This window comes from Vipera ursinii (genome assembly GCF_947247035.1).
Source record: "Vipera ursinii genome assembly, chromosome: 13".
Lineage (NCBI taxonomy): Eukaryota > Metazoa > Chordata > Lepidosauria > Squamata > Viperidae > Vipera > Vipera ursinii.
The window spans coordinates 16,685,578-16,702,285 of record NC_139526.1 but is presented as its reverse complement, the minus strand read 5'-3'; the positions used below and the strand labels follow the sequence as shown (position 1 = coordinate 16,702,285).

Sequence of the window (16,708 nt, the reverse complement as noted above, 5' to 3'; positions counted from 1 at the left end):
TGACTAACTTTTGACCAACCTTCACTACATTTGGCCATCCTTTGGCTAACTTTGACTAATATTTAACCAACCTTGACCGACTTGACTAACCTTGCCTTCGTTGAGCTTCTTCCCAGGGTTGGTTTCCTCAGGATGATAGAACCATTTCACTCGGACCACCATGTTGTTTCCCCAGGATTCCCACATGCTCTGGATCCGGCCAATGTAGGGGAGGTTGGGCCGCCCCGCTGAAAGAAAGACGGCACAATCTCCGATGCGGATGATCTCCTTCCCACGGACAATGGCCTTGTAGAAGAGTTTGCGGGCTTTCCCCTTCATCCCGCGTCTCTGTGGCGGGAAGAAGAAGGGAGTTAAGAAACCTCCATGTTTTGCCTTCTCACATTCAACTAAGCTGTGGACTGACTGGCCTGTTGAATTAGCTCGCTGATCACGTTAGCACAGGTAGTCCTCGACTTAGGGCCATACCTGAGCCCAAAATTTATGTTGCTCAATGAGACGTTTGTTAAGTGAGTTTTGCCCCGTTTTACAATTTTTTCTTGCCATAGTTGTTAAGTGAATCCCTGCACGGTTATTAATAACCTGGCTGTTAAGTGAATCAGCTGGTCAGCAGCTCCCATGATCTGTCATAAATATGAACCCATTTGCCAAGCATCCAAATTGGGTGAGGATGCCGCCGTGGTCCTAAGTGTAAACAATGTAGTGCATGAGTCATAAAAGAGCCGAGGTTGCCTACCCCTGACCTAGTGCCTTCCAGATGTGGGTTGACAATTTCCAGACACCCAACCCGCGTGAATATTGGCTGAAAGGAAGAATCCACCTCAACCAAAGTGTGAAGGACAATCCAAGATGGCGCCCTTACCTGGGTAGGGTTCCCGAACCACTTCCAAAGTTGTCGCGCAGGCAGAAAGGCAGCAATTTTGGGCCGGTTCTCCACCGAGGGCAGCCTCTGGCGCTTGGCGAGTTCTTTCGTGGTGGGCAAGTGGATCCCTTCCCGCTTCTTGCACCGGTTCTTGTTCCCACTCGGTTGCTGCTTCTGCACCATCTGCTGCTGAGGCTGTTTCGGATTCCGGGAATGTGAAGAGGACGGAGACTTCCCTGAGGCCTTGGCGGGCTTGGGTGGGATGGTGGGCTGCGGGGAAGAGGCGCTGGGTTGGGTCTCTGCTGCCTCGTCTTCGGAGCTGCAGGAAGAGTCTTCATCGGTGGTGGAAGAGGAGGAGGAAGAGGAGGAGGAGGAAGAAGAGCTGGAGCTGGAGGTGGAGGAGGAAGAGGAGGAGGAAGAGGAGGAGGAAGAAGAGGAGCTGCTGCTGCTGGAGGAAGAAGAAGAGGAGGAGTTTGAGGAGGACATTGGGGTGGAGGCCCTTGAGCTGGCCGAGCTGCTATCTTGAGCCCCACCTCCGTTCTTCTCCGTTTCTTCTTCGCCTTCAGAATCTGAGCTGCTACCACTGCTTTCCGACTCATCCCTCGCCGGGGCCGGTTCACCACTGTCCTCTTGAGCCTTAGAAGAAGATGGAGGATCTCCAGGGTTCTCAAACGTGCTTCCAAAATTAGGAGGAGGCTCTCCTTCCACAGCAGCCTTGCTTCGGGAAGATTTCTGCTTGGGGTTTGGGCAGCCCATGGTGCTGTACCCAAGTCCTAAGATGTTCTTAGCCTCTCTCCTACTGGCCAGGTTTGACTCCCCCAGCATCCTCATGGCCTCCTTGGTCTTCTTGGTCTTGGGAGACATGACCCCCTCATGGTCCAGCTTGATCAGGATCTCACTGTCTGGGATCTTCCTCTGGGCTTTGGGGGCAGAGCCAAATTCTTGTCCCTCCTCGGTGGATTTTCCTTTCTTTGATTTGACTTTTCCTGAGGAGCTGCCAGAAGGGCCGAACGGTCCAGGGTAGGCTTCGTTCCCACGAACATTGCCGAACACCGGGCTCTGGAAGGTGGCAGGAACGGAGCCATGGAGCTTGGAAGAAATCTTCCCTTTGCCTGCTTTGCTGTGATGCTTGTCTTCTGCTGGAGGAGTCCTAGAAGGAGCCGACTGGATCTTCTGAGAGCTTTTGGCAGCTGGTTTGCAAACCGGCAGCTCTGAGCCAACAGAAGAGTTGGCCAGCATTTCCCCCGTGACGGTCTGATCAGCCAGAACAGATTCTTCTAGAAAGAGAGAACAACAACAACAACATTTGAGAACCATAAACAAAGGCAGAGGTTTCCCCCAAAGGGATTTGCAAGATGGCGGCCACAGCATCACAAGGGAAAGTCCATTCCCCTTTGGACACACACGTACAAAAGGGTGGGAGCATGGAGTGCTTCCAACCCACACATTTTGTAGACACTGCTGCCTAGGAGAGATTGTATGCCTTGCAAGGACGCATCCCTTCTAAAGTGGAGAGAAATCGATTGATAGGTTTAAATCCAAAAGATTGACAAATATGAAGAGACAGAAACCAGAAGGACTGGCAAACAGGGTTAAAAAATACAAAATCTCCCATTTGTGTATGCCTGTGTTTAGTTATTTAGTCATTTAGTTTAGTTAGGAGAGGGAGAGGGAGAGAGAGAGAGATCGAGAGAGAGAGAGAGAGAGAGATAGATCTAGAGAGAGATGATAGAAGAAAGGAAAGAAAGAAGAAGAAAGAAAGAAAGAAAGAAAGAAAGAAAGAAAGAAAGAAAGAAAGAAAGAAAGAAAGAAAGAAAGAAAGAGAAAGAAAGAGAAAGAAAGAGAAAGAAAGAGAAAGAAAGAGAAAGAAAGAAAGAAAGAAAGAAAGAAAGAAAGGAAGGAAGGAAGGAAGGAAGGAAGGAAGAAGAGAAAATTTATTTCCCACGCATCTCGTAACAAACATTTCTGGGTGGCATAAAAATGTCAAAAGACATTAAAATCATCCATTGTAAAAAAACAACACATCATTTCCAACCTTGCATTTTTTCTAAAGACGTAGGAAACCTCCAAATGGCTCCGGGACAAGGCTGTTTTTTTTCCCCCACTCCTCCCTCCCGCCCACCCCCAACAGAGACGGGTGAGGCGCACCTGTTTTTTGCTTCTTGCTCGATTTCCTCCCGCGCCCTTTGCCTTTGGCTGCTGCTTCCTCCGATTCCGCCCCGTTTCCTTCGCCCAGGTCCTTGCTGGATTTCCGGCTGCGGCGTCTCATGCTGGGCACCAGGAGGGCCGGAGAGGGTTCGGCACCTGTGAGGGTCAATGGCCAGTTTGAGTGGGTGCCGGACACCCCCCAGGGATTCTCGGAGGCCCAGTTCAAACGGGACATCCCAGAAGAATCTCTATGGCACAGATGGTCCTCCAGTTACGACCAGCACTGAGCCAAAGATTTCTGTGGCTGAGTGAGACACTTACATGAGTTTCGCCCCATTTTGTGACCTTTCTTGCCACAGTTGTTAAGTGAATCCCTTTAGTTGGTAAGTTGGTAAGGAAAAGGAAGGGAGGGAGGAAGGAAGGGAGGGAGGGAGGAAGGAAGGAAGGAAGGAAGGAAGACAGGAGAGAGAGGGAGAGAGGGAGGGGAGGAAGGAAAAGGAAGGAAGGAAGGAAGGAAGGAAGGAAGGAAGAAAGGAAGGGAGGGAGGGAGGGAGGAAGACAGAAGGAGAGAGAGGGAGAGAGGGAGGGGAGGAAGGAAAAGGAAGGGAGGGAGGGAGGGAGGAAGGAAGGAAGGAAGGAAGGAAGGAAGGAAGGAAGGAAGGAAGACAGAAGGAGAGAGAGGGAGAGAGGGAGGGGAGGAAGGAAAAGGAAGGGAGGGAGGGAGGGAGGGAGGGAGGAAAGGAAGGAAGGAAGGAAGGAAGGAAGGAAGGAAGGAAGGAAGACAGGAGAGAGAGGGAGAGAGGGAGGGGAGGAAGGAAAAGGAAGGAAGGAAGGAAGGAAGGAAGGAAGGAAGGGAGGAAGGAAGGAAGGAAGGAAGGGAGGGAGGGAGGAAGACAGAAGGAGAGAGAGGGAGAGAGGGAGGGGAGGAAGGAAAAGGAAAGAAGGGAGGGAGGGAGGAAGGAAGGAAGGAAGGAAGGAAGGAAGACAGAAGGAGAGAGAGGGAGAGAGGGAGGGGAGGAAGGAAAAGGAAGGGAGGGAGGGAGGGAGGGAGGAAAGAAGTTGGATCTATCTATCATCTTGAGATACATAAGGAGGCTATTTCTCCAGAGCTGTCGCAAAAATCCCAACTCACATTGGATCTTGTAATCAGGGGGGAGAAGCCGGATGTGAGATAAAGGAATCCGCCCAGTGTCCCCATCGTCAAATTCCACCGTGATCAAGTCGCCATCTTCCTCCTGATCATGGACCCCTGTAGACCGAAGAGGGAAGAGTTACAACGGGAGGCAAGAGGAAGAGCATTCGTCCTTCTTCCCCTCCTCTTGTGGGTGAGGCTCAATCATCCAGGTCCCAAAAGTGCTTTTTTCAAAAAGGCTACTGGACTTTAGTTTTTCCTTGAAGACATTTTGCTCCTCGCCCAAGAAGCTTCTTCAATTCTGACTGAAGTGCTTGACTGAACTCAAGAAGCTTCTTGGATGAGAAGCGAAACGTCTTCAAGGAAAAGCAAAGCCCGGTTGCCTTTCGGCAAAGCACTTTGGGGACCCAATATTCCTTGCTTCCACCTTCACCTTGTCCTAGAAGTGAATTGAGGCGCTTACCTCGGACAACTGTCCCCGGATAGAGGCATCGGTACTGCTGACTCCAGTAGGCAGCTATTCGTGCTCCTTCTGGTAGGAACCGCACCGAAGGGGGTTTCACATCAATGATCTGAGTAGGAAGGAAGATGGAAGAGCTGAAGAACGGAAGAATCGGGGACAACGTCTGATGCCAGCGGTAAAACAGGCACCAGGAACCACATCAGCCACTGTCTGCATTAGAACACTAGTCTCTAGGGAAGACAAGTTTGAGTTACATTGGGTTACATTCGGAATAGGGCTGAAAGGGACCTTGGAGGTCTTCTAGCCCAACCTCCTGGTCAAACAGGAGACCCTAGACTATTTCAATCTATCAGTCAATCAGAGTAGAACTGGAAGGGACCTTGAAGGTCTTCTAGTCCAACCAGGGGTAGGCAACCTTGGCTCTTTTATGACTCGTGGACTTCAACTCCCAGAATTCCTGAGCCAGCATGGTGCCACTACTGCAGCCTTTTAAGCATCAGGTAAGTTAGGATAAGGGACGCGGTGGCTCAGTGGGTTAGGATGCTGAGCTTGTCGATCAGAAGGTCGGCAGTTTGGCGGGTCGAATCCCGAGTGGCGCGTAGCAGAGTGAGCGCCTGTTACTCGTCCCAGCTTCTGCCAACCTAGCAGCTTGAAAGCATGTAAAAATGCAAGCAGAAAAATAGGGACCACTACGGTGGGAAGGTAACAGCGTTCCGTGCGCCTTTGGCGTCTAGTCATGCCGGCCACGTGACCACGGAGACGTCCTCGGACAAGCGCTGGCTCTTCGGCTTTGAAACAGAGATGAGCACCGGCCCCTAGAGTCGGAAATGACTAGCACGCATGTGCGGGGGATCCTTTACCTTTACCTTAAGTTAGGATGGTTCATTTCTAAGTTTCTTCCTCTGCCCGTTATTCAGCTGTGGACTCTCCCACCTTTTATCTACTCGTTCCCTAAGCAGCATCAATTCCTGCCCGTCTCCCAGGTTCATTGCCACATACTATTTAACCACAAAGACAACCAACTTACAGCTTCCTGCAGCAACTGTTCCAAGCAGTAAATATGAGGCCGATTTCCTCGCTCGCCTTCCACAACAACCCGGTATCTGAAATAAGTACAACAGCCATTTTAAAGCCCATGAAACAAACAAACAAAAAAATTTAATTATTTCTAACAAGAAAAATATATATATATCCAAGGCTCTTCTGTAGGCCCACAGAAACTAGGATGGAGAAATCCCTTTGCTCACATGTCAGGAGAATGAACGGTCTTGACATGCCCGGCGTACAGTAACTTGTCGTCCATGGGGATCAGGACCTTCAAACCATCCTTCAGTTCATCTTTGTCGATGATGCAAGAACGAGGAGCTGTGAGAGAACCAGAGCTAAGAGGTGGACTCGCTTCAGGCCATCTCTTATCCGACTGTTGCTAGGCAGAATCTCTTCCTGCCTTCCCTCTGCCAAGGTCTTTCTCGCCTACAATCTTATCTACCCACCTGGAGTCAAGGGCCTTTCCAGAAGGAGATTCAGGGGTATGTTCTCATCCTCTGAGAAGCTGCTGTCCTGGTTGGGCTCAAAGTCCTCCTCAGCGGCCATGCTTTCCATAAGTTTGCTCACGGCTCCTCCCTTCCCTCGAGTCTAGAGCAAAACCAAATGTCAAGGTTCCAGCTGACGATCCCAGCGAAGCAAGCAGAGCTGAGACCTTCCGGTCTCTCATGCAAAACTTTATTGAGCACACCATATCGGCACAGATGAGTATAAAACCAGCTCTGGCTTAAACGGGCGCCAGAGCAGTAAATTAAAAGTTTAACAGTGCAGGTCACATCCCCCAATTAAGCATCAGACAATTGTTATGAGAGAAACAATTTTGAGTGGCCTTGATTCCCAGATTTCACAGCTCACGCCCGTGCTGCATTCATCCCCTGGGTCTGCAGGCAAGTTAAGAAACAGCAATGGCTGAAGCAGAATAAACTCTCCTTGAAGCTCGACACCAAATTTATTATTCTACTTGCATGCCTGGTAATTCCCTCACTGGGTGGATCTTAAGCCTCGCACCTCCTTCTGGTGCCCACAGGATGACAGCTGAGTTGCTTCTCCTTCTGTCCATACTTTCTGCAACCTGTTCTCACCACTGCTCCAAAATATTTGGAGCGAGGTCTTCCAAATGGCTATAACCGCAAAAAGCAATGCTAGGGACAGCCTCCCACCCCCTAGCACACAACCCTGGCTGCCGTTGGGTATTTCAGGGTAGAAAAACTCGCAGGGCTGGGGAAATTCCAAAGGGGTTGCACCAATGTGGTTCTCCATTGTGGTCCTGTGTTTTGGTGGGCCTGAATGTTTAGCTCTCCTGGCTGCCGTAAAATGCAAGAGAGGGGGGTTGGTGGTGATATCCAGTCTTCAGGTTAATCTTACCAATCAGAGCAGTACTTCTCAACCTGGGTAACTTTTAAGATATGTGGACTTCAAGTCCCAGAATTCCCCAGCCAGCATGAGTGAGAGTTAGGGTTCGAACTAGGGCTGGTTGGGGAATTCTGGGCGTTGAAGTCCACATGTCTTAAAAGTTGGCGAGGTCGAGAAACACTGAACTAGGGGATGGAAAAGTTCTCTGCGGAAGACATTTTGCCGAGGCGAAGAGGCAGAGTCCAGTGGGTAGAGCTGAGGAAAGGTTAAGCTGGAGACGGCAATCAAATCCGAACAAAGTGTGCAAAATAGGGGAGAAACAGGTACGATGCTATGTAATTCAGGCCCACGTCATACCTGAAAAGGTTAATTATACTCTTAAGCAAACCTTCGTTCTGCCTAGCGAGGCTAGAGGGATCGTGTGGCCTAACGGTTCCATCCATGCCTGCGTGGAGTTCAGCTCTAGTGCTTCATTAGGGATGAGATGTTGAGGGCAAAAATGGGATGATGGCCCTGGCTTTGATTCTCACCTCCTTCTTGGCCTCTTTAGCCTTAGCTTTGCCCTTGTTCTTCTTGTTGGAGGTCAAAGAGCCGGCCAAGCTGGCACGGAGGTCCGGCAGGGAGCTGGCGATGCCCAGAGGAGAAAGCAAAGAGGACGAGGAGGAGGAAGAAGAAGAGGACGAACCAGCGGAAGAGCAGACAGCCCCCTCCTTGTTTTTCTTCTTCTGCAAGACAAAAAGGAAAAGATGGTAACAGACTGTTGGCTTGGAGAGAGAGAAAAAAAGGGGAGGAGGGAGGGAGGGAGAAAGAAGAAGGAAGGAAGGTGGGAAGGCAGGAGGGAGGGAAGGCAGGAAGGTGAAAAAGAAAGAGAAAGAAAGAAAGAAAGAAAGAAAGAAAGAAAGAAAGAAAGAAAGAAAGAAAGAAAGAAAGAAAGAAAGAAAGAGAAAGAAAGAAAGAAAGAAAAGCAAGGAAGGCAAAAAAAAGAAAGAAAAAGGGAAAGAAAGAAAGAAAGAAAAAAGGCAAAAAAAGAAGGAAGGAAGGAAGGAAGGAAGGAAGGAAGGAAGGAAGGAAGGAAGGAAGGAAGGAAGGAAGGAAGGAAGGATTTTTGCTCCATGACCATCTGTCTCTAACTTGTTTTTCCTGGAAAAAATGTTCTTTTATTTTTTCCTGCATCATCATCATCATCATCATCATTTGCTTTCCATTTGGCCCCCTTTTTTTTCCAAGGGGAAAGTCCAAATGGCCAGGAATTCACTCCTCCTACCAGCCCTTTCTCTCACCCCTCTCCCGTGGTTTCCTACCTTGCTCAGTTCTTTCCTCTCCTTCCCCTTGTTCCCTTCCTTCTTGGGGCTCAACAGGGTCCCCTTCAGGCAGCGTCCGCCTTTGGAACCCGGAATGGAGCTCGCGGGGGCGGAGGAGGAGGAGGAGGAGGAGGAGGCCAAGCCGGCGGAGGTGGTGGCGTCGTGAAGGAAGATCCGCTCGCTCCGTCGCCGGTTCCAGGCATCGTCATCGTTGGCCTCCAGCCCAAACTCGAAACTCAGGTCTTTGGGCGACCTGAATTTCTTCAGCTTCCGGCTCTTCTCAGCCACCATCTTGGTCTTGTCCAACGTGTTGCCCGAGGAGGTCTCCATGGGGCCTGAAGAAGGACCTTGCTCTCCTTTCTTCCCATGGAGCAAAGCCGCTGGAGATTTCTTCCGGATCTTCACATCGCTTTCAGAGTCCGTAAATTCAAACTCGGTCCCTAATGAAATGGAATGAAAAGGATCTATCAGCCAGAAGAATCACTCCGTGAAACATTTTCTCCAGGCTGAAGCGGGAGTGCCTCAGAATCGCAAAGAGAAATGGGTTTGGATTTCGGCTGGCGACGGCACTTTCAAAACGCGTTGGAATTTGCGACGAAGAGCACGACTTGTAAGGATCGGACGTGAGAGCCAAAGTTCTTCCCACCTCTTTGCGGAAGGCTTGGCTGTGCCTCAGTTTCCCCAGCCACCAAGCAGGCACAACCCCACGGAAATCCCCAGCTGATCCCTGAAACTCTCTCCATCCACAGTTACACCTCTTGGAAAACCCCCTGCTTATCACCCCGGCTTTTCCCTTCTCTTCCAAAGCGCACATTTCATTTCCTTTCCAAAAGGTGTCCGGACTACAACTTCCATGGGGCTTTGGGGAATTCTGGGAGGGAGCCAGGAGAGGGAAGGATGGGAGAGAGATTGCTCTCTTTTCAAAGGACTGATCTAGGGAAAGGGCTGCTGCCCTTGCCGTGAAAAACAGCCTCTTCCTTTCCAAAACCAGCCAGAAATTCCAGGATCATTAATATATAGGAATAAAGGGGTTTCTAAATACAACCTTTAGACAGAATGGGACAACTCATTATAGAAAAAGAAAGAGGAGGGAGGGAGGGAGGGAGGGAGGAAGGAAGGAAGGAAGGAAGGAAGGAAGGAAGGAAGGAAGGAAGGAAGGAAGGAAGGAAGGAAGGAAGGAAGGAAGGAAGGAAGGAAGGGGCCTAGGATATCTTGATTAAGTAGTTCTGTGGTGATTTAGAACAAATTTATTTAACTTTTAAGGATGCTGCTGCCTTTGAGGCAGTTTTGCTATTGGAGAAGCACAAAGGGACTAAAAAGTGACATTTTAATTATTCACATCGGCAAGACCCCGGGAGAGGAGGGATAAAATGAGCAAGGGGGGGGGGGCAAACCCAAAGAGATTTCTGCACAGTGAGTTGCTTGGGTCTCTCCCTTGTTGAAATATGCAATCTACGTTAATTAATGGGAGTTGATTGAAACTCTTCTGATTTAATTTGAGGCAGTGAAGGTATTCCAGCCAGAGTTGGAATTTATTTATTTTTTCCTCCCAATTAACTGAGAAAATAACCTCCTTCTTGTAATTCTCTCCAGAGAGCCCCGTTCCGAAGACTCCTTACTTAAGACTGATCTCAGATGCTAAACAGGTTGAGTGTTTGGATGGGAGATGAACTCAAAATATGGTTTTAGGATGCTAGTGGTTTAAGGAGAGGCTACAAAGGGCTACGAAAGCTGGGATTTGACACCACTGGGTGGAAAAATCTATGGTCCTCTGAATATTTATTTTATTTATTTATTTATTTATTTATTTATTTTATTACATTTATATACCGCCCTTTCCCGAAGGACTCAGGGCGGTTTACAGGGTGATTAAAAAACCAAAATACAAAAGTTAAAAACAAATTTTTTTAAAAAAATTATATGTGTCCCTGCCTAAATAAAACCCCAGTTAAAATAAGATTAATCCTCAGCCTGGGCCAGAGAGCTCGAAGAGCCAGGTCTTCAGGTCCCGGCGGAATGAACGGAGGTCGGGGGCAGTCCTCAACTCCACTGGCAGCTGGTTCCAAAGGGCAGGTGCCCCCACTGAGAAGGCCCTATCCCTGGGTGTTACCCGCCGGCAATCTCTTACCGGTGGCACCCTGAGAAGACCCTCCCTGTGGGAGCGCACTGGACGAAGGGAACTTGATGCCGGCAGCAGGTGTTCCCTCAGATATCCCAGACCCAAGCCATTTAGGGCTTTATAGGTCATCACCAGCATGGAATATCATTGCATGGAGGTGGACATCCATCTTTTGATCTTGGTCTGGGCTTGATTAGTCTTGCCCCAAAGTAGGGAACCCCATTTGGATGGTGTCCCATTTGCCCCAGCTCTTCAACCTCTGACTACTGAAAACCTAACGGAGGCATGGAGGCCACCAGCATTTCCATCCCCAACTAACCCTAGGCCAGTCTAGTCAACCCCCATGGCACAGTGGCCAACATACCCATCAGGCTTTGTCTTTCTTCCTTCTTCTTTGCTTTCTGTTTGGCTTCCAGCTGGACGATGGAGACGGAAGGCCCAATGATGGGGCTTGGGATGGCACTGGCTGCAAATCGGGCCAGAAGTCCCAAGCCACTTTCATCCAAAGCGGATGGTGAAAGCCTCTCGTTGACCGCTGTCCCGTAGCCTTCCATTTCTTCTTCTTCATCATCATCATTGTCATCATCTTCTTCTTCCTCCTCTTCCTCTTCTTCCGAGCTAGAATCTGAAGGTGACAAGATGAAAAAACTCTCATAAACCTGCAACCGGATTTCAAATCCGCCGTTCATCCTGATGGATCTCAAGACCATTCCGTGCACCCCTTTCTGGCTAGAAAAGGCCTAGAAATTGTTGTACTCCACACTCCAAGTCTTGCCACGAGAAGATTCCCAGAAAAAGGAGAGGTCTTCAATCCCATGACTGGAATGAAGAAGACTCCCCTCTAGGTTTCCTTCCCAGAGATCCATTCCCCTCCCCCCAAAAAAAGCTGTTTATCTATCAGTAGCTCAAAACTCATGGATGATAGAAAGGTAACACCTTTCCCTCTCGCTAACCTAAGGCTATCTTAAGTTCTCAAGAACTTAGTTCTAACAAAAGCATGCTTAGGCAAGAAGCACAACCTTCTGACATTCCATACAAATGCAGAGATGTTCTTCTTTTGAGGGAACCTCTGCTTTGTTATAAGAAGAACGTAACATCAGGGCTACTTCTTGACCATTGAAAAAAGAGACCTGACATTCTTTGGACCTGAGGAACTCTCCCAAGTCCCAAAGAAGTCTCAAGGGAGTGTCCATTAAATAGAACTTTGTGCCTTCCAAATTGCTGCTATTGACTACAAGAGCAGGGGTGTGGGGGGGGGGAATTAAGGGGGGGGGAGAAATGCCAAATGTTACAATTGATACAAAACTCAGCTTTTAAAATGTCGATAAGAATTTTGTTTCCCAATGGAGAAGAATGGCTCTCCATGAATAGCACAGAACATTCCCCTTTTTTTAAAGCCAAGAGATAATCTAGAATCATGTTCTCCAAACTGGGACCTCTTTGATGTTCTGGACTTCAAGTCCCATAATCCCCAAGTCAGTAGCCAACATGAACTCTTGGCAACTTTTTCCTCCTCTCTTTGGACAGGCCAACAACACACACACACACACACACACACACAAAAGACCCAGGCAATCTTTCATTACAGTAATAACACTTCCTCTTTTAACTTTGGAGCAACGATGGGGACCAGCCTCAGAGCTACTGAACCAGCTTCAAAATATGGTTGATTCTGAACCAAACTAATCAAGGAAGGATGGACATTTATGAATAATGGCTTAAACATTAGCCAGAATCTAACAGGAAAGTGAAATTACATAAGCATAGCGATTGAAATAAACTCAGACCTAACTGGGACTATGGAAAACATTGTCCATTAAAGGACATGGTTTTGAAAAAGGGGTGTGTGTTTGTGTATGTGTGTGTGTGTGTGTGTGTGTGTATTACATTTTATATATAACCATATAAAACAGCTTTCCACCAGTTAGGTGAACAAGAAGGGAAGTTATCTCTAATATTAGCAGAGATGGTTAGTTATTGTTATCCTAACCAATAGCAAAAATGAGGAGTCCCTTGGTGCTCTCTAAGTTTAGTGGTTTTCTTGCAGACATTTCATTACCAAACTAGGTATTGTCATCTGTGCTAGAAGGGAGTGGAGTTTGCAGAGAGGAACAGAAGAAAAAATGGTGGGGTCCTTGGTGCTCCTTGAGCTTGGGCACGCTGGCTGAGGAATTCTGGGAGCTGAGGTCCACAAGTCATAAAAGGGCCAAGTTTGAAGATCCCCTGCACCATCGGAAGGAGAATTAATTTTGGCTTTAAAGCACTGAGAAATTTATTAGGGTTTAATCCTCTGCCCAGATTCCTCCTCGCAAATTTGTGCATTGATGTTAAAGAGGTGATGATTTAGAGAGTTTGTTATTATTGCAGATGTCTTCTGACCCAACTAGGTAACATCATCAGTGCTAGAAGGGAAGGCAAGTTGCTCACCCTAGCAAGAGAGTCCTGGATGATTTCTTGATTAGGCTGTGGTTTACTGTACTGGTACTCAGTTGAGTAATGAAATGTCTGCAAGAAAACCACCAACCTCAAAGAGCATTAGGGACCCCACAGTTCAATCCTGAGCTACAAATACGTTCTTCTCTTAGTAACAGAAATTAGCTATTATGACCTCAGGAATTTTTTTAGTACTACTAGCTGTAGTACTAAATGCATTTGAGTCCGTTTCATCTTCCTTCTCTCTCTCTCTCTCTCTCTCTCTCTCTCTCTCTCTCTCACACACACACACACACACACACACACACACACACACACACACACACACTTTTTGCTAAGCTACACAAAGGCAAATGCATTTTGAGATTAAAGAACGGGCATTAAAACAAAATCAAACATTCACAAATCACATGCAAACAATTGGCTGTTAAGATTTGTGCAGCAATTGTTTTGTGGTTTTGTTGGTTTTTTTTTAAATCCTCTTTTCCCGTTGGAGGGGAATGTATCCCCAAAAAAAAAAAATTAGCGATGCCTTTTTCCTGATTTGAGTTGCATCGTTCACACAAGCCATTTTTTTGGTTTCATCGGAAGAGAGATTGACTGCCAAAATTTCCCTCTGATTTCTCGCCCTCAAACCATTGAGGACTAGTAACCTATTGGTTTAAAGGATTGAAAACTTGGATATGGATCAAGATTCCAGCAAGGCAGTTTGGCATGCAATCTGTTACAGCCGTAGATGGCATAAATTGCTGCAATTTAGTACAGGAGGTCAGATATTCTTGCCTTACTTTCAATTCAGGCCTCAAAACTCGGCAGTATAAAAAAATGAGTTAAACAGCAGACAGACATTGGTTAAATTACTACAAAAGGCAACAAGATGACTGGGAATGGCTCAGGAATGAGAGGAGAAATAGCAGGTAGCAAAAAAGCACATTGAAGATTAATTCAGCATCGTTAAATATATATGCGTGTGTATATATATATGTGTGTGTATATATATATATATATATATATATATATATATGTGTGTGTATATATATATATATATATATATATATATATATATATGTGTGTGTGTGTGTGTGTGTGTGTATATATATATATATGTGTATATATATATATATATATATATATATATATATATATATATATATATGTACATATATATATATATGTACATATATATATATATATATATATATATATATATATATATATATATATGTACATATATATATATATATATATATATATATATATATATATATATATATATATATATATATATATATATATATATATAACACTGATATATACATTAGACCAAACGCCACAAAGTTATCATCATGTTGCAAACAAACCTAGAAAGCTTAAAGGCAGGCAGATTTGAGACAGCTGTTGACCCTCCACATCTGGTTCACCTTGGCCTGTCCAAATTCCCACTTTCAACTTTATTGCAGATTTGGACAGACCTTTGCAAAAAAAAAAAAAAAAAAAACAACAACAGAAAGACATTTTCATGGCTTTTTTCTCAAGTGCATTTTCACACTGCTGACTCCAGAAGAAGATTTACTGGATTCCTGTTGCTTAGCCTGATGGTTACACCTTTGTAACGATCGTCAAATATTCTGGAGGATGCTTCTCTTCTCGAATCAGTTCTAAAGAACTTTGCGAGTTTGCAAATGTCCTTCTCCAGAAAAGAAAAAAAAAAGAATTGCAAAGGGGGGGGGGAAAATAGGGAGTGTGTATTTTGTCAGAATGTGATCCATAAAAAAAAGTGTAGATCTGAATTTGATTATTGCCCAAATTTAATTCCATAGTCTTATCTTTACTTAAGAACAGAGCCATTTTTTTTTTAAAAAAAAAAGACGAAATTATTTGACCCCGGCATGATCAATGTATTTATCAAGCATGGGGAAAAAACCTCTTTTTCTGGAATATTATTCTACTTAAATTTCAAGGGTGAAATGACACGTGGGCTGCATTCACACAATCATAGAATCATATAATCCAAGGGCTGGAAGGGACCTTCCATGCAGACCCAGTTGAGATTTAGCATTGCTAAACTGGCTTACTGCTAATTCTGGTTCACGGACATTGGATTGTTCTCGGTGGCAAAGCCTTTTTGTCCAAATCCCAATCTTACACTCCTGGCCTGGTTCCCTCTCTTGTGTAATCCCAGAAAAGGAGGTTTTCTTCCCTAACCAAGCTCGGTCTGGCTGGAGAAAGAGTTATAAAATGCTACCTCTCTCAAGAACAGGAACATGGAAATTTTAGCTTGAGATGTAAACATCTGCCATGCAGGTAGCAGGAACAGCAAACACCCCTTCTGGAGTCAGGAGCCAAAGTCCTTTCCTGTTCAGGACTTCCAAAATTAGAATGGGAGGAACACGGGGTCTTACCCAACCCAAACTTCTCACCCTCTCAGAATTCCCCCAATTTAGCTTGCAAAGATGATGAAGAAGAAGGGACCATGAATGGACCACACTTTATCCAGTCTGCCGCTGATGTGCCTGGCCATCCTTGGTCCCCACTATCATTTTGAAACTCCTCGAAATGTCTTCTCCAAAGACACCTCCACCCACCACCCACCCGCCCCACTTCTGTCCTTCCATTCTTCAAACCCAGGTCAAACTCCAGTGTTTGCAAGGAGGAGAAAGAGGCACCCCAGTTCCATCCTTGTCCTGAACCATTTTACGAGTGCACAATTGCCAAGCTTTTTTTTTTACAGAGGAGAGAAAGAGAAAGCTAATTTTGCCTACCTACATGATAAGGCTCAGAGATTTTTTGCTGAGCCGTGGAGGCGGGAGAGCAAATGTAAGAGAGCGACAGAGACACTCAAAGCATCATGAGAAGGGACCAGGGTGAAGGGTTGGGTCAAGCAGCTGCAAGGAGAGCGGAAAGCAAGCTTGAAAAGCTGAGGTTATTAATGGTTTTAGTAAAATCAGGGAAAGGCATTAGCAAAGCTATTACACAAATATCCCTTAAAACAAACGTCCAAAGAAAACATGTATATATATGTATGTATATATATATATTTCTGCATAGACTTTTTTTTGTTTTTGGGCAAAAAGATTCAATTTCTCCCATTCTCCCTCCCTCCTATTCCACCCCCGCCCACAGACCAGACACCTTTTGCACATTGGACTTGGAAATTTATCCATTGGCCCCCACAATTGCAAGGTGGAATGGGGTGGTGCTCAAAGGAAACAAAATTTGAAGATGTCCAAAAAAGGGATGTGCCATCCAAACGGGGTGGGGAAAAAAAAGGCAAAAATAGCATTCTTGCTGTGTGTGTTTGTGTGTGTGTCTGTGTCTATACACACTCATCCACATACACCAAATCTTTGGGATTCAAGAGTCAAAATAACAGAGTGCAGGTGTCCCATTTAGTTAGAAACCAGTACCATAGAATTCAATGGGGCTCATATGCAGCTAAGCCTACATTGTATTCCAGGGGAGCTAATGAGGAGTTGGGTGGCCAATAAATTCAAATCAATCAATCAATCAATCAATCAGTAAGCTAAGAAGGCTTTCGTTGAGGTTTACCTTTTCTCTCCCTCCATCCCTCTCTTTAAGAAAAAGCTTCTTGAGTTTATTTAGCTTTATTTATTTGTTTCTTCCATTTGAGAAGTTCTCCAGGGTTACTTATCCGTTTAGACAAAATGTAACTGATTGGAATGGTTAACAAAAGTTCAGGAGATCCTAGAATTGTTGGCCTCCTCAAAGTGAAAAGACTTTTGGCTTCCAAACTTTAACCGCCCCTCCATAAGGATCTCTTCAAAGTTCTTAAAAGGGCAAAATTAGTAGTAATAATAAGGATAATGTCAAAAAACAACAACCCATTCTTGAAGAA

General features: G+C 45.9%; 1 protein-coding gene across 3 annotated transcripts in view; it reads right to left on the bottom strand.

The window, feature by feature from the left end:
* The window catches only part of TNRC18 (trinucleotide repeat containing 18), a 62,993-nt gene that overhangs the window by 5,435 nt on the left and 40,850 nt on the right, over nucleotides 1-16,708 (bottom strand). For all 3 annotated transcript variants that reach the window (XM_083373158.1, XM_083373157.1, XM_083373156.1), the window contains 11 exons: nucleotides 10,784-11,044; nucleotides 8,301-8,740; nucleotides 7,530-7,724; nucleotides 6,096-6,237; nucleotides 5,850-5,967; nucleotides 5,630-5,705; nucleotides 4,603-4,711; nucleotides 4,140-4,256; nucleotides 3,008-3,163; nucleotides 860-2,136; nucleotides 91-327 (listed from right to left, as the gene is read on the bottom strand). In XM_083373158.1, the coding sequence (XP_083229284.1) occupies nucleotides 91-327; nucleotides 860-2,136; nucleotides 3,008-3,163; nucleotides 4,140-4,256; nucleotides 4,603-4,711; nucleotides 5,630-5,705; nucleotides 5,850-5,967; nucleotides 6,096-6,237; nucleotides 7,530-7,724; nucleotides 8,301-8,740; nucleotides 10,784-11,044 (3,128 nt within the window). The remainder of the gene's footprint in view (nucleotides 1-90; nucleotides 328-859; nucleotides 2,137-3,007; nucleotides 3,164-4,139; nucleotides 4,257-4,602; nucleotides 4,712-5,629; nucleotides 5,706-5,849; nucleotides 5,968-6,095; nucleotides 6,238-7,529; nucleotides 7,725-8,300; nucleotides 8,741-10,783; nucleotides 11,045-16,708) is intronic.